The 18,435-nt window shown below is 45.1% G+C and overlaps 1 protein-coding gene across 1 annotated transcript; it reads right to left on the bottom strand.

The window, feature by feature from the left end:
• Positions 1 to 17,278: 17,278 nt before the first annotated feature.
• LOC129330254 (protein phosphatase 1 regulatory subunit 32-like) lies at positions 17,279 to 18,097 on the bottom strand. Its single transcript, XM_054980291.1, has one exon. The coding sequence runs from the start codon at positions 18,095 to 18,097 to the stop codon at positions 17,279 to 17,281; it is 819 nt and encodes a 272-aa protein (XP_054836266.1).
• Positions 18,098 to 18,435: the final 338 nt, after the last annotated feature.

Genomic DNA, 18,435 nt, shown 5'->3' on the forward strand with positions numbered 1-18,435 from the left:
CTAGGCTGCTGTAACCTAGTCACGTGAGGGTGACAGTGAACCTGACTGGCAGATAGGTAAGTCCACTGGAGGGGCTCCTGGGGTCAGGCAACAGTCTCCAGGCACCCATGTTTAGACTCCTGGGTTGTATCCTCTTGGGTATTGCCTTTGAGTTTTATAGTGGCGTCTTGAGTTATTTCTTGATTCAGTTATAAAGGGACAGTCATAAAGGGAGCAGCAGTTTGGGGGTTAACCCTCCTCTTCAGGAAGTGGAGGAGAAGGATGAGGTAGACCTGAGGAGGGAGACAGTGAATTAGAGTTAAGGTGGTTTACTGTACATGGACCAGGCAGCTGCCAGCCGGCCTCCTTTATGGGAGCTTCAGCAGCTGGCTGGGCTTTGAGCCTTGTCTCCAGGGTGTTGATACCTAGAGGTGGAGTTTCTTTGGAGTTTCTGCTGCCTTGGGGCTTAACAGCTCTGAGTTTAGTTCAGGGGCGCTGGTGGGCTGAGCAGTGGCCCATTTACCAGTCAGAATGGGGGACTTACTATACACCGTATATGCTTGGAATTTTCCAATCCTCCTGGCAGTTGGTGTGGGGGAGGGAACTAGATAACCCCTCAGCACACTTCACGTGGACAATTAGGCAGTGATGCCCATACCTAACCCTTTCATCCAAATCATACAGGATTTTGAGATGGGTTCCGGAGACTGGTCCTGGCATTTATGTTTCAAAGCAACACCCGGTCTCAACTGCAGATGCAACAGGGCGGTTTGCCCTCAGATTTCCTCTGAGCTAGGCCTTCAGGGATGGCTGTGGTTGTTGGGCAACCAGATATTATAGCCCCCAGCACACGGTGCACCTATGTCTAAGTAGATGGAGGTCTCTAGGCTGGGGCATAGGTTGGTCTGTAGGAGTTATGGCTAGTGGGATATATCCCACAGTTATGGGGGTGGGGTTGAAATTAAGGGGCTCGCCTTGTAGCCAGTAGCAGTCATCAGGCAGCTTATGCGCCTTTAGGTTCACCAGTAAACCTCCCCGTTTGATGTTGGCCTGGGCATTTTCTGGGGCTACATGATGTTAATGGTTGGTGTGAAAGTTAGATTCTTGAGAATTTGCACAGTGATGACCCAAGCCCTTAAGGAAGGGTCTGGTTGACACTGCACTTAGCCACAAGGAACATGATGGCCAGCTGTTATTTCTGTTTGATGGGACATGAGGATCTTTCCCTCACTCCTGGTCATTAACCGGGGGGTAATGAGTTGAAATTTCCAAGGGCACAGCCCTTCTATTACAGGCCCCACAGACATGCATATATAGGTTGGGTGGCCCAGTGTGCTTGAGGGGAGGAGCTGTCCTCTGCCTCACATATTGTTATTCACATGTGCAGTAATAACCTGGGCTGTGGGGCATGGCCCTTGCATGCATAGGCTGGGTGGCCTTGTGAGCTGGAGGGTGGAGCGGCCTCCATTACACATTCAGTTTGTTCACCTGGGTGGTATGACCTTGGTTCATAGTGTCTGGACCTTTCCTTACATGCTCACACAGACTTGCAGCCTGGGTTTAGGCTCTGTTTGGAAAAAGGTGTGCCTATCAGGATTTGAGTCTGCACTATTTCATGTAACGTCACTGATGGCCTTCTGCGGAACTCTGAGAGGAGTGAGCTGGTGGCCCAATCCCTCACAGATCTATTGTCGAAGGCTTTCACGGCCGGAGAACGATGGTTGTTGTGGGTTTTCCGGGCTGTATTGCCGTGGTCTTGGCATTGTAGTTCCTGACGTTTCGCCAGCAGCTGTGGCTGGCATCTTCAGAGGTGTAGCACCAAAAGACAGAGATCTCTCAGTGTCACAGAGTGTCACACACTGTGACACTGAGAGATCTCTGTCTTTTGGTGCTACACCTCTGAAGATGCCAGCCACAGCTGCTGGCGAAACGTCAGGAACTACAATGCCAAGACCACGGCAATACAGCCCGGAAAACCCACAACAACCTCACAGATCTGTCTGGGTGTGCACTGAGGGCACAGGACCTGAAGTTTGAGACTGATTCAGTGACCCTTCATATTAGGTGGTCCAAGATGGATCAGTGACAGTGGGGGCACAATTGTTCAGGTGGGCCCTTGTGATGAGTCCTAGCAGTGCAACTGCACTGGGCTATCTGGGACCAAAGAGTAGGTCGGTGATAGTAGGCAGTGTATTGGGCATACGTGCACCCCTGCTGACACTCTAAAGAGTTGTGTCTAATTGTTTCTTTTTCTTTTTAGATGCTGTGATTCACTGCAGGAGGTGTTGAAGCTTCATATGTGGACACAGCATGATTTTCTGGGTGGCTCATCAGGCCCAGAGGATGCCAATCGGGTAGTGACAGGGCCTCTGCGTGCAATCCTCTGCCTCACATTTTGGTCACTCGCCACGTGGTGTTGACCTAGTCTCACAGGGCATGGTCCTTTCCTTACAAGCTCACACAGGCTTGCAGCACCCAGGCAAGTAGTGGCCTGATGGCTGGAGGGGAGGTGCGGACCTCCGCCTCACATGTTGGTCATTCGCCGCGTGGTGTTGACCTTGTCTCGCAGGGCATGGCCCTTTCCTTACAGGCTCACACAGGCTTGCAGCGCCCAGGCAAGTAGTGGCCTGATGGCTGGAGGGGAGGTGCGGACCTCTGCCTCACATGTTGGTCATTCGCCGCGTGGTGTTGACCTTGTCTCGCAGGGCATGGCCCTTTCCTTACAGGCTCACACAGGCTTGCAGCGCCCAGGCAAGTAGTGGCCTGATGGCTGGAGGGGAGGTGCGGACCTCCGCCTCACATGTTGGTCATTCGCCGCGTGGTGTTGACCTTGTCTCGCAGGGCATGGCCCTTTCCTTACAGGCTCACACAGGCTTGCAGCGCCCAGGCAAGTAGTGGCCTGATGGCTGGAGGGGAGGTGCGGACCTCCGCCTCACATGTTGGTCATTCGCCGCGTGGTGTTGACCTTGTCTCGCAGGGCATGGCCCTTTCCTGACAGGCTCACACAGGCTTGCAGCGCCCAGGCAAGTAGTGGCCTGATGGCTGGAGGGGAGGTGCGGACCTCCGCCTCACATGTTGGTCATTCGCCGCGTGGTGTTGACCTTGTCTCGCAGGGCATGGCCCTTTCCTTACAGGCTCTCACAGGCTTGCAGCACCCAGGCAAGTAGTGGCCTGATGACTGGAGGGGAGGTGCGGACCTCTGCCTCACATGTTGGTCATTCGCCACGTGGTGTTGACCTTGTCTCGCAGGGCACGGCCCTTTCCTTACAGGCTCACACAGGCTTGCAGCGCCCAGGCAAGTAGGGGCCTGATGGCTTGAGGGGAGATGCGCCTCCGCCTTACGTTCTGGTTATTACCTGGATGGTAGTGACCTTGGTCTACTGTGCTTCCCCGTCATGGTGGCGGGAAGGGTCATTCACCTGGGTGGTGACGACCTTGGTCTGCAATGCGTCCGCGTCAGTGTGGCGGGAAGATTGAGACCCACTAGGTTGGGGCTAGGCATATGGCCAACAGAGCCCATGAGAAAGCTGTCGGGAGGGACTGAGCATCTATTTGCCAAGCCCCTGCATAAAGGCTGAATTTGCTGACCTCTACAGAGGTTATCAGGGGTCATGGTATAAGGCCAAAATGGCCCTTTAAAAGGCTTTGGGAGCAGGAGGGGTATTTATTTGCCCTTTCCTGGCATTAGGGCTGAAGTTGCCAACCTCTACAGAGGTGTCGGTGTTCACCTGTGGTGAAGGGCAACACAATATTCTGTGGTAACTGACGGCAAGGGTGATGGTTGGCACTAGGCTACCTGTGGGGTGCAAGGGCCTAAGCAGAGGCTTGGCCCTAGCTGTGGCAGGTTAGATTTGGGTAGACAGAGCGGGCCGGTGAGCACCCAGTGGCACCTCCCCATTGGTGGGGAATAGGGGTCTGTCAGGGATTGGCTGGCGGGCTGTACGGCTGCCAGCTGAGAGGGCAGACTGCCTGTGGGACCCCCTGTACAAGTCCTTCCCTCGGGCTTCACGGCTGGGGTGTATGGAGCTTTAAGGGGGGAACCATTCGCCTGGCCGGCCGGGTTACAGCCATTCACATGGATGGCTCGCACCTGGGGCAGGGGGTGCTCGCCCAAGCAGGTCGAGGAGTTGGTCCAATTGACCCCTTGTCTTGACCTGTAGTACCGCTAGTTATACCCTTGCCGTTATTAAGTTTAATGTTGGTCAATAAATGGCCCAAATTTATACCCAAGCCTTGTGTCTGTCTCTTCACTCCGAATGGGGGGGCAAAAGATGCTCTAACTGCTTCATCGTCTTAGTTGCCCTCTTCTGTACTTTTCCCAGCACTGCCATATCCTTTTTGAGATTTGGTGACTAGAAGTACAAGCAATATTTCCAATGATGCCACATCACAAATCTATACAGGGGCATTGCAATATTGGCTATTTTTTAAAAAATTGAATTCCTTTTCTAATAATCCCTAATAGGGAGTTTACTTTTACATTTCCACTACAATACCAAGACCTCTTTTGCTCTCACTTTCAGTTCAGTTCAGACCCCTTCAGAATATATCTAGAGTCAGGATTTTTAAAAAATTCTAGGCTGAATAGGTTTACTCTTGCCAACATTGAACTTGATTTTCCCCATTGTTTCCCACTCTCCCAATTTAGAGAGGTCCTCCTGGAACTCCTCATAACCCACCTTGTTTTTCACCATCCAAAACAACTGGGTATCATCTGCAAACTTTGCCTCTACTTGGCTCATCCATATTCCAAATTTAAATGGAATTATGAATAATTTAAATTCCATTTCTGAAAAATGAACCATACAAACTACTCTAAAAATCATAGCTGTTCATTGTGGTTTGTCAGAAATGAGCTCTGATGAACCACCAGTTCGCAAACCAAAAAACCGCCTGGTTCGTGACAAACTTTGGTTTGTATTTCGATTCATGCCCATCTCTAATAGCAGGACTTCTTTTTGCAGAAATCTTAAGGAATTCAGCGGGCTTTAACAACCAGGGCACAAAATTTCGCTATCTGGTGTAATGTAAAATCTGAGTCTCTCTAATTTGTTCTTATCTGGATCATATCAGCCATATGCATAACTCATAAACTTAGCCCAAACATGCCGTGATTTCTGCCTCACCCATTTTGGACTTGTCCTTCAGGCTATTTGGCTTGAAGATCACAACTCTGACATGTGCCTGTGTGAGTATTTAGTGCATAAGAGGTGTTAATGATCAGTATTAGCAGCTGAAGGCATCAAGGCAGAGGAAAGGCAGAGAGCCAAACACAGAGATGAGTGTCATATTAGAAATTCCTGGCAGCATTGCCCATTGCATAAATTTCTCCCAAGGCAACACTACAGTGGGAAAAAAGTAGACAAAGTGGTGCAAACAATGCCAAGACCTCTGTTTGAATTGCATCATCAGCACTAGCCACCTGTCCTCCGAAGATAGGAGCACTCAGAGCAGGACCTTTCAGAGAGATCTCAACCAATGGGGTAGGATTGTATCAGATAAGAGGGTATTTTGCATGCCTTGGTCTGAGACTGTTTAGGACTTGAACAATCAGTCCAACACTTGACAAGGTCTCCAAGGATTGCAGGTAAGAAAGAACTTTCTGAGCTTTATTCCCTTGGAGAGCTGTTGTCGGTCAACAGAGAGTCTTACAGTGGCCATAGACAAAACCTGGCCACTATTTAATGGTGTGGAGGACATAAATGGCAGATAGCATGCTTTCCTTAAAGAAGATCCCAGGTGTCACCTCCCATTAAAACATTCTAGGGTAGTAGATGCTATAAAGGATCAAGAATAGTAGACAATAAAAGTAGTCTTGTATGGAACAGAGATTTAATTAGAAATAAGGCAGCTTCTTTTTTTGGTGTTGGCTGGGCTGGCTCAGCCGCAGACCCCTTACTCTCCATGCAGAAGATCCTTGGATCTCATTTCCCTGTATCTCCAGTAAATGGGTCTCAGGTAGCAAATGTTGGTAAAGGCCCGCATTTGCTGTTCGTGGACCTCCCCTTCTCCTGACAATGGAGGGCTTCCATTTGCTTCCATTGAGCTGAACGTGTTTGCTACTTTTTTACCCTCTTTAAATTTTCAAGAGTGGTAAAATATGGTTGCTCCCTCACCTTACATTTTGCAGTTGCAATCCCAATATGTCAGTCACCTGTCATCAGAAGAATTAAAGTGAACAGTTGTCATTTCAAGCTTAGTTTATTCACAGATAACATTGTCTCTTGTTAAAGAACCTAGATAGGCCTATAATCTTGATTCATTTTACTGGTTGAACCCAGAGAAATTTAAAATAATGTTAATAAATACAGAGGCAAAAGATTTGGATACAGAGTGTTGGCTTTCTAATGTCGAATGTAGTAGTAGTAGTAAATAATAATGATGATGATGATGATGATGATGATGATGTGTAAATTCAGATTTGACCCAGTGATTACTGAATTAATCAGTCAATGTAATTTGCGGACTATGTGAAAAACTGCCTCTCAAAGAAAGATGCTGTTAGTAGTGCCCTAATAAAACTGGTCCACGTTCTCCAAAATGTCCTAACTGATATAGATCTATGGTGGGAGGGAGTTGACAAAAGCTTTTATCTGACTTTAAAAAAATAGAACACAGAGTATCAATAGGAGGCTGTACTTTCAGGCAACTAATCTAGCATGGCTATCAAGACGAATGAATACCCAGTGTGGCATGGAATGTTTGGTGATTGAACAGTCCCAAGTGAAACTCTTTAAAACCCTGGGCACTTTCTGAGAAACCAAAATTTTATTCTCTAGTATCTGGTGTTACAGGCAATCTTCTTACAACTTAGGATAAGATCCACCATCAGTTAGCTCCCCACATATCTCTTTTGTCTTTGGCAGTGAGGGAGCTTGCTCCCAAAAGTGGCTTTTCCGTGGTAGATTGTAAGTGATGAGAATATTGTTGGTTAGTAAGTTACCATGAATGAATTAAAGAGAAAAAAGTAGTTTTATGTGAAGTAATCTTCCTGTGTAGTAAAAGCAACACACACACCCCTTGAATTATTTGCAGCTGAAAACTTTTCTTGTACAAAGGGTTAGTAATAAAAAAGCTTTAGTGAGAAACAAACAAGTTTGAAGTGTACAGAATAAGAAAAAAGCACCTAGTTCTTTGTTCTGTTGTAGTATGTTGCAGAATCAGTGCAGAGGCTTAATGGCATGACACCTAGAGGTATTATATTAGATGTGATATCTGGTCTTCTTTTTGTTATCTACTAGTTGCATCAGTGGCATTTATCCTACTTGAGTCTTGCTAAGATATATAAAAATTCTAACATTAATTTCTTCTTTGATGAATCAAGAACTGATTTTTTAAAACACATCATGGAACTGTGTTAGGGCAAAACAATTGGGAAAATCTGCAGGATTTTGTATTATGGTACAATTCATAATCTTACGTGCATGTTTAACTTTCTGGTATTTAATCCACAAAACAATGGGATCACCGTTCTTTAACTATGGCCAGATTAAATTTTGCCAGGTTATGGAAATATAAATTGCTTCCTCAGAAGAACTGTATTAGTGCAACAAAAGAAATTTTGTTTTTACTTAGACTTACAGCAATGCAAATGTTCAAGATGATGATTAATTAGTTAAGTTATAGAATAATTAAAATGATAGAATACTGTCAGCAGATGTTTAACAACAGACATGTAAACACAGGCGCTGTGGGATCATTAGGAGAATGCTATTATTTGCGATTATTTGCTGCTATTTTGTTTATGAAGTTTGTTGGTGCCTAATTAACTCCATGAATGGACTGTGTATGGTGCTTCTCCTACTACGACGTCTGGCCGAAAGAAACAACTGCAGCAATAGGACAAAGCAGGAAGCAAGTGTGCTGATACAGAATCCACCTAGACTGTATTTCATGAGTTCTCTGCCCCTTATCTGGAAATAAACCTTGGTTGGCTGCTAGAGGCTATTGGGGCATGCTACAAATAGTGCACACAGGGTATAAAATAAGGGGCAACAGCGTTTATTGAACCCTAACCTGGATAGTCCATCTTGGTGTATTTGAACAAAAAGTCAATTTAAAATTAAACTGAATTGGAGAATAGCAATAATATTAGAGAAACACTTAAAAGACTTAGAGGAATTTTAAAATATGTTAGTACAGCATGCCAAGATGTACAAGCACCATACCCTTTATGTACACATAGTAAACTTACACACAATGCTACAGCATAGTGGTTAAGTGACTGAATTCCTGCCAATGGATAACTGATCAATGCTGCTAATGGATAAAGTAGAGAACTTAGGCATTCGAGCTATGAGAACACTGGCTTTTTCTACATGCAAAACCAGCAACGTAGTGTATGTAATACAGTGCCTGTGCCAAAATATTATGTGGGAAGTACCAAACAACAACTTAGAGTGAGAATTCAGGAACACCTTTCGAGGCTCAGGAATAAGATCCAAGAAGCCCCCCTAGTCTCCCACTTTACCACAATACATCGTGGTGTAGATGATCTGAGGATATCGGTATTGGAAGTGATTCAGGATTCTCCAAATCGAGACCACTCTAGAAAATTGCTACAAATGGAAAGCAAATGGATTTTCCGATTGGGCTCTTTAAGCCCACAGGGACTCAATAATGAAATGGATTTGTCCTGCTTTATTGGCTAATTACGAATGGCTGGAGTAGTTTCTGCGATCATGTGCCTCAAACAGATTTGTATTTGTTGAAGGGGTTTTGGCTTGCCTGTAACTGTATCTGTATCTGGACCATTACTGATTGCATGGCTGTATAAGCGCAGGTGGCTTCGAGAGTGAGTATTTGCATTGGCATTTGGAAATTAAGTAGCTGTTGAATTATAGAATGGGGTAATCAATGTATGTACTCCTTTAGTTCACCAGACGACTGCCCAGGAGGAAGAAATACGAAACGGGTACTGGATAAAGTTGCTCTGCAGCATCCCGTCGGCAAATATGCCCATTGGATTTATTATTCCCTATATGGGATTGGACTGGTGACTACTCTAGATTCTTACCTGGCTGCGCTGTCATGCAAATTTATGTATTAACTCATGTGAGCTTTGAAAATTCTTATATTTAGATAGGCACCGATACAGTGTGTATATATAATGTACAGTGTGTATTGTATTACAATGGTTATATGGTTTTTTTACTGTAGTGTTATTTATTGCACTTGAGCACTTTGCACTTTTGAACAATATAAATTGACTTTGTATATATTCCCCTCCCAGTCTGTATATATTCCCCTCCCAGTCTGTGTTTTTTGTGCTTGTTCCTGTGGAACTGGGAGACTCCCTTGGGTCTTGTATATCATTTTGTGCAGGGTCAGGCTTTTTGCATTGATCAGTTATACTGATGGAATGCGTTTTCGCTGGTTGAATGAAATCATATACTGGTGTTTTATTTATTTGTTTGTGCTATATTTGAAGTTATTTTTAATTATATTTAGTTCACTTTTTCTGTTCTCAGTCTCTTTGGTTACCCTTCTGACACAGATGGAAAACATTTGCCCTGGTTTGTTCATGCATGATTGATGATAGTCAGATGATAAGTATCATAGTATGCAAATAAATTATGCACAAGCCAGTTCTGTTGCTCTTCTAATTGGGTGCCAGGGTGCCATTAACGATTTGCTTGCTGTTTTCTACTGTGCCACTACCGCTTACCTACTTCAGGGTCTGCTAACATTTTCAGTTGTGTGGCACAGAATGAGGGTGGTCCTTTTCAGAATGGTGCAAACAGTGAGGGATGCTGGAATTGACAGGAGTCTGTACCATGATCCCCCCTTCTGTTTGTGAATGTTGGAAGAGAGGCAAGTCCCTTGGAATATAATGGAGAAGGGTGAAAATTTATTAGGGGAACAGATTTGCCATTTTACTCATTAAGTGGAAAAGCCCAGAAAGACTTTGATTATGAATCTTTCTGGGCATTAGTAGAAAAATTGACTGACCACTCAATCAATCAATCCTTTATTGCTTCGGCACAGCCATAGCAAATAACAAGAAAAGTACAATATTATTAATACAAATTACTACATCATAAAATTTAAACCGAAATTGACAAAACTCCATCAAGACCTTTAAATCCATAAAATCCATAACAGCATGTAATATAATATAATACTTCTAAAGGGAACGTATTAATACCTTCAAGTAAAATAAAACTTACTTCCATAGTCTTAACTGTATTTTGACTGACCACAAGGTTACACTTACCCAGACCAGCCTCTCTTTTCCCTACAGCACTCTATGATGCCCCCACCCCCCATGAGCAGCTTAAGAGGGTATCCAAGAAATGTGTCCTTGTAGTCATGGAAGACTTCAACTTCCCTGAAGTTTGCTGGGAGATCAACTCTGCTACATGTCCAGGGTCACACGGCTTCCTGACCTGCCTGGCTTACACAACTTCCTTTCTCAAATGGTAAAGGAAGCAATGAGGGGCTTGGCTATACTGGACTTGATATTAAACAACAAGAAAGAGTTGGTTGATTGGGTAAAGGTGGTGGGAACCTTAGGGAGAAGTGATCACGTTCTCCTAAAATTCCTTTTGTTGCGGGGTTACAATGGAGTTCATAGCCAAACTTGCAGGTTAGATTTTCGAAGGGCAAATTTTACTAAACTTCGAGATATGATGAGAGCTATTCCATGGACCAAAATGCTTGAAGGGAAAGGAGTGAGTGAAAGGTGGGCTCTCTTAAAAGAAGACTTGTAGGTTCAAGCTATCACCATTCCAACACAATGGAAATGTGGTAGAGAATATAAGAAGCCAATGTGGATGAACAGAGAGCTTTGTGATGAGCTAAGGAGGAAAAAGGAGATGTTCAAGAAATGGAGGGAAGGAAATTCATCCAAAGAAGAGTATCTAGGGGTAGTTAGGTACTGTAGGGCAGCCATCAGAGAGGCCAATGCTCAGAATGAGCTGAGACTGGCCAGGGGGGTTCGCCACAACAAAAAGATGTTCTTCAAATGCGTGAGGAGCAAATGGAAAGTGAAGGGGTGATACCTCAGTTGCTGGGTGAAAATGGAGAAGCTCTGACAAAGGACAGAGAGAAGGCAGAAAGGCACAATGCCTACTTTGCCTCAGTTTTCTCCCTGAAGGAGAGAACAGGCCCACCTAGAGATGGTAGTAGGCAAACCATTGCTTTGGGGCTGCTGCTTGACATAGGCAGAGAAGTTGTGGAGAAGCACCTTGCTGCTCTGGATGTGTACAAATCTCTTCGATCAGATGGGGTGCACCTGACAGTGTGTAAAGAACTTTTAAAAGAGCTTGCAGACCCTTTGTTGATCATCTTCCAGGCCTCTTGGAGGACAGCTGATTTGCCAGGAGACTGGAAGAGGACAAATATCATCCCTATCTTCAAGAAAGGGAAAAAGGACGCTCCTTGGAACTACAGGCCAGTCAGCCTGACCTCTGTCCCAGGAAAGATACAAGAAGAGATATTGAAGGCAGCAGTCTGAAATGATCTGATGGACAACATGGTAATATAGGTAAGTCATCATGGATTTTCCACCGAGTCCTGCCAGACTAACCTTCTAGGATCAAGTGACAGGGTTACTGGATCATGGGAATCCTATTGATATGGATTTCTATAAAGCTTTTCCTCATAATGTTCTGATGGGTAAACTGGTAGGCTGTGGACTGGACTCTAGGATGGTTAGATGGATAGGGAACTGGCTGGATAACCACACTTGAAGTGTAGTTGTCAATGGCATCACATCTGATTGGAGGGAGATGTCCAGTGGAGTGCCACAGGGCTCAATCCTGAGCCCAGAGCTTTTCAATATTATTATAAATGATCTGGATGAAGGTGTGAATGGAGTCATCATTAAATTGGCAGATGACAGACACCAAACTGGGAGGAGTAAGAAACACTCTTGAAGACAGGAATAGAATTCATCGAGATTTCAACACACTGGAGAAGTGGATCGATTTGAATAAGATGCAATTTAACATGGATAAGTGCCAGGTTCACCACTTGGGTAACAAAAATGCAAAGCATGCATACTGGATGAGGGATACAGTTCTGGGCAGCAGTGTGTGTGAACAAGATATACCACTCCAGCCCAATGCTGGCCCCATGGGACAGCAAGTCGTGTTCCGCCACCAGCCATGTTGGTCAGCCCTTGCCTCCCTTTTCTGCAGGGATGAGCCACTGCTGCACTCATCCTTTAAAGATCTGGTCCAATGTCTCAAAACTGCCACAGGAGGAAGGCCAAAGGCCACCTCCTGCCAATGCTCCAACAGCTGTGCCCTGAGGCCTTGGACCTCTCTGCCATACCCACCCAGGAACCTCCTCAGCCCCTTATTTCTCTGCTAGGTCTCTCCTCACTTCTGATTCTGCTGCATTTACCCTTTAAAGATCTGGCCCAATGCCTCAAAACTGCCACAGGAAGAAGGCTGAAGGCCAGCATCCCACCAACGCTCCAAAAGCTGTGCAAGGTGGAGCCATTCCCCCGTTTCCTAGGTGGGCCCTGACTTTGATGTCCCAAAGGAAGGCGAAAAAAAAAACCCAAATGCCCCAGCCAATCTAGCCCTTGCTGAGAAAGTTTCCTTCCTGGCTCCTTCACAGGCGACCGGCCCTGAGGCCTTGGGCATCTCTGCCATAACCACCCAGGAACTTCCACAGTCCCTTATTTCTCTGCCAGGTCTGTCCTCACTTCTGATTCACCAGCTGACCATCTCTGGAAACTGCTGCAGCTGCAACTAGCAAAGAGAGGCGTAACTTCTGTCCTCCCCTGACCTGTCCCGGGTCAGTCATGGAGGTCCCATCCCCTGATATACTGCATTCTGCCTTCCGGCAGCCCTGCTTCCACTGTGGTGGTGTCCACCACGATCTGAGCCAGTCAGCCAGACCTCAATCCTGAGCAGGTCAGCATAACACACACACCCCAGGTGGACTCTGACTTTGATGTCCCAAAGGAAGGCGAAAAGCCTCTCAGGAGGCCTCTTCCAATCTGGCCCCTGTAGGGAAAAATTACTTCCTGGCCTCTTAGCAGGCAACTGGCATGCGGGCCTTGGGCATCTCTTCCGCGCCCATCTGGGGGACCCCTTTTTCACTCTCCACCAGGTCTTTGCTCACTTCTTGTTCCCCAGCTCAACCGTCTCCAGGGGGGATGCTGCTTCTGCAACTACAAAATGGAGCATTAATCCTTTCCTCCTGTTGCACATAATCAGTGAATCAAATAGAACTGTGGCAGTTTGAGAACTATTGAAATACAATAAAATGCAGAGGGAGGTGACTTTACCGGAGGGAGGAGAGGCAAATGTGAATTTCTAAGCAATTATTTTATTAGATTATTATATATAGTATAACGATAGAAAATAACTAATTATAAGGATAGACTAATTAATATTATATCTGGTAAAAATTATACAATGTACTAAATTGAATGAGTTGGTTTGAAGATATATATGGGTCAAATTGGTTGACGATTTTTGGTTGCATAATGAAAAGATCAATATAACTATATAGTTGCATAATTAAAGTAATATAATTATATAACTAAAGCAGTATGAAGATAAGACATGTAGAAAAAGTAATATATAGAGCATAAGTTAAATTGGTTGACTTATATGAATGTATTGTTTATAGAAGTATTTGAAATTATGCAAAATGGGATAAATTGTTTGTCCCATATTGAAGAAGGGACTATAAGATAGAGTACAGAGTACCAAAAATAGTTAAAGGATTATTATCAAAAGGAAGATATTATTTAGTAATGTATTATTATTATTGTTATTTAGTTGTTAAAGTAAGTAAGAAGACAGAAGGAATATTGTGTTATATAGATAAGCTTAGAAGAAAGTGAAAATATATGCTTGCTAGATAGAATGAATTTAAAATGAGTAAGGGAAAAGGGACAAAGGGTTGGAAAACTGTTGGAAGTCAACAAAAGGGGGGGAAAGGGAGGGGGTTAGAATTGGAGAAAAGGGAAATTGACTGTAATTCTAAATTAAATGATGTCTAATCCAATAAAAATCTTATTAAAAAAAATAATCAGTGAATCAAATGTCCCTTAGCCAATTTCAAGAAGAGACAGATGCAGAGTCCTGTGAATGAAGCAAATTTACTACATTTATTAAACGTGGAGGAACATCAGTTACACGGAGAGTAAAAGGTTCCCTCGTGCCCAACGCCCATCGAAGCTACAATAGCTGTGCAAGATATTTTGTACCCTTTGGTTCATTACAATGTTGGGGGTCCTGTTGGCTCAAACATAACTGTGACCCCCATTGGTTTACGCCAGTGACCACTTCCAATGATCTAGTGGTCCCCCATTGGAAGGATAATTCTGGTCAGCAACACAATTACAATATTTCACCATTAGCATTGCTTATCATCTTAGTACACTGTTTTATCTCTTTGAGGAACATCTTTTCCCTTTCTCACACTTTCCCATTCATAAAGTTCACATTATTTCCTGCCCTCCTGACAGTGTAACATCTGCCAAGGGCGTCTAAATGTCATTTCATCCTATTTTTTCTATTTTTTAAATAAATAGAAATAGAATGAATATAAGATAGAAGGAAGTAAAGAGCAACATATAGAGTACAAGTTAAATTGATTGACTTATACTGAATGTATACAATGTTTATAGAAGTACTTAAAGTTATGTAGAATAAGGGACAAATTGTTTGTCCCATATTGACGAGACTAGAATGAATAAGATAGAATATAGAGTACAAAAATTAGACAAATGATTGTTATTATTAAAGAATATACGTCAGGAATGGAATACTTAGTTGATAAGTCAAGTGGGAAAGGGAATAGAGATAGCACTGTGTTATAATAGATAAGCTTAGAAGAGAGTGAAAGTATATGCTTAATAGAATAAAAAGTTTGAAATGAGTAGGGGGAAAATGGATAAGGGGTTGGAAAACTGTTGGAAGTCAACAAAAGGGGGGGGGAGGGAGGGGGTTAGAACTGGAATATTTAAAGGAAATTGATTGTAATGGATATTATAGTGATTTCTAATCCAATAAATAAATGTCATTTTATCAACCTTGTACTTGCAGGCAAAGATTGTTTCTTTTGGATACAGTGGGAGAAGAGCAATCTCCCCTCCTTTGGAATGTGTTTGAAGTTACTTAGGTACCTGCTTCTATTGCTTGGGGCTCCTTATAGCCTTGGAAAGTTCTGCTACTCTAATTAAACTGAAGCAAGTTTATTTCTTTTGGCTGAGTGGTTCACCACCCACACCTCTTCTCTGTATTCCTTCTGTCTTCACCTTCCCTCTCCTATTTGTCTGTTATCCAGACCAAAGTTCAGGTAAATGTTTCTTTGCTCTTTGAAAGTAACTTTTATGGCTGCAGCGGGTCTCTCTCTCAATTCTCTTTCTCTTCTGTATTCTTACTCTACAGCTACATCTGGCATAATTAGTTCAAAAAGAGTTTTCCCTTATCAGCCTATAAGTGTGGTATCGTGCATAGTGATTACAAGTGCATCTTACTAGCAGCAAGCTTGCTCGGTATACATGTATAGTAACCTGGGTTGTCCCTTTACCCAACTACAAACAGCAGGCACTTCACAATGATTGGCCTCAGCATTCAAAGCAACTAGCATACATTCATGGGTCTTCTGCTTGACTATTTTGCTCCAGTGTTCATTCTCTGCTTGGCACAGTAAAAATACTATAAAGATACCTGAGAATAAAGTAAAGTTGCATAGAGATAGAAAAGGCACATAAGATATTCTAGTCCATTAAATTCACTTCCATCACTCCCCTGGCATGTCCCATGGTGCCTAAGAGGCCCATCACCATGGTAGGTTGTGTGTGGACTCCCAGTGGCCATCCCTCTGCTGCTATGGTGACTGCTCTGGGCCTGGGTGGGTTGGCCAGACCCCCCTGGCAGGCCCCATCACTAGCATGCCAGCCATCTACTGTGCGCCAACACCTGGTGAAGGAAAACCTGCCAATGCACTAACCTAGCTCCCCTTGACAGACCCAGGACCCATGCCGAAGTCAGGAGGCTCTGTTCGCTCGAAGTGGGTAAGGGGCTCCCATTGCACCTGTGGAGCTGGGCCACCGCCTCCTTTTCCTGCTGGTCTGTGATTTGCTGTCGCACCTTGGCATGAGTGCCTCAGCTGCTGACCCTGATTTTGAATGGGCCTGGGAGCATGCCCCAGTCTGCCCAAATGGCCCGATGTTCCAGCAATGCTCTCTCTGACATGTCTCCCTTATCGTAATCAGACCACCCTGTAGAGGTCGTGCCCAGACCACTGTGGAGTGACCCACCTGGTAGATGCTGCCTACACTGTTATCCACTCCTGCAATTAAGTGCACCCACAAACATGATGCCAAGGTGAGGACAGATTGCCCAGACCAGCACCGTGGTGACGTGCTTGAGGATTACCAATGCCCCAGCTTGCCACCTGGACTGGTTTAGGGATATTCCCATCCCTAAACCGGTCCCCCCTCTGTACCACCGCCCACTGAATCAAAATGACTCCAGGGATGCTGGGCCCTGTGAATGCTGATCCCCCCACCCTGTGTTAGGCCCCCGTTGGGTCCACCAGTATCCATCCTCGGCATGCTACAGTAGTGCCCCAGACAAAAAGCCCTTGTGATCCACCTGGAGCCAGTTTGGTGTAGTGGTTAAGAACACGGGACTCTAATCTGGAGAGCCTAGTTTGATTCCCCACTCCTCCACGAAGCCAGCTGGGTGACCTTGGGCGAGTCACAGTTCTCTGGAACTCTCTCAGCCCCACCCACCTCACAGGGTGATTGTTGTGGGGTAATAATAACACTTTGTAAACCGCTCTGAGTGGGCATTAAGTTGTCCTGAAGGGCGGTATATAAATCAAATGTTATTATGTTATGTTAATGTTCCCATACCTGCAGCTCAGTCTTTTTTTCCCTTTTTTTCCCCAGCAAGAATTACTCTTTAATTTCTTTAAAGCATTACAGATTTTGAGATACAGTATGAATTAATGATAGGCTGGCAGCACCTGCACTGGTGCTCCTTCCACAACACGACCCGAAGCAATGGGTAGAACCCGAAGCAATGGGCTTAAATTACATGCACAAAGGTACCGGCTGGATATTAGGAAAAACTTTTTCACGATCAGAGTAGTTCAAAAGTGGAATCAGCTGCCTAGGGAGGTGGAGAGCTCCCCCTCACTGGCAGTTTTCAAGAAGAGGCAGGATGAATACTTGTCAGAGATGCTTTAGGCTGATCTTGCACTGGGCAGGGGGTTGGACTAGATGGTCTGTTTGGCCCCTTCCAACTCTATGATTCTATGTTGACCTGGGGCCTGAAGATATTGCAGCAGGATCCCATTGAGAACAGAGCAGGGGTTAGTTGGGCACTGTTGTCTGGTGGAGAGCAGTGAAACGGCGGTCATGTGGGGAGTCACGGTAGAACGGATCAGCTGTTGTGATTGTCCTGCTGACATGGGGATGAACTCTCCTCAAGGTTTCTGTGGGATTGGGACCAGTACCTAAGTCAGTAGCACGGTTGTTGGTAGCAAAGCCACCTGCTTGCTGAGGCTGGATCCCTCCTCGTGTCCAGCCTTCCCTGCCCACTCCCTTTGGAATGTTCTCATAGAACTTGGAGTTATAGCTGGTTAGGAACCTGTTTGGCAGTTCTGGATCATAGGGAGTTGTCACATAACTGGGATTATTGATGCTGAATCCAGATAGCTCCTTATAACCCACATGTTCCTGTCCTAAAAGATTGTTCTTTGTCTGAGGCTGGTGCTGAAGCCCTTGGAACTCAGTATGACTCAGGGGTGCCTCTTCACCAGAGGGACATTCTTGGGGTTCTAATGAAGGTGGAGTTCCAAAGGAAAGGCCCTTCTGATGGCCGAATCCAGACGCCCTCTCAGAGCCTTTAGAAAGAATTGGCAGGAATTCATCACCACGTGGAAAGGAAGATGGCTGATAATCTGTCTTCATAATACTGACCCCTGGACTGCTACCCTGACCAAGTGATCTGTCTATAATAGGGTTGCTGAGACAGCCTTCAGTGAATCCAGTCTCTTCCTTGGCTCCAATGGTTTTCTTCTGCAGATCACCTTCCCACACCCCATCCAGTTCTCTGCATAGGGGCAGGCTAGTTATTCCTGAAGATGCAGGGAAGATGCTGGGCTTGGATCCCTTACACTTCTGCACCATCACCTCCTCTTAGGATGAGAGCAGCTTGTGCCACCTGTAGCTCAGTCTTTGATCCCCTTGTGACTTGTGCATGTTGTTGCTTTGCCCACACTCCCACTGTTGCTTGTGCCAGGTATGCAGGAGGTTCTCCCTGGGCCAGTGCACTTCCAGTGAACTTTGGGTTGCCCAGCTGTGATTGGATCCCATCCAAGAGCCCTGTGCATCCTGTCGGTATTTCCTGGTGTGCCCATGCATGTCCTGTGGTTGGGGAGGGGGTTCTGTCACCTCTTCTGTGATTGGAACACCCTCCTGCCACCTAGCCCCAGTGGCAGTGCCCTCTGGGCCCCCCCATTAGGGCC

Source organism: Eublepharis macularius, chromosome 5, assembly GCF_028583425.1.
Source record: "Eublepharis macularius isolate TG4126 chromosome 5, MPM_Emac_v1.0, whole genome shotgun sequence".
NCBI lineage: Eukaryota > Metazoa > Chordata > Lepidosauria > Squamata > Eublepharidae > Eublepharis > Eublepharis macularius.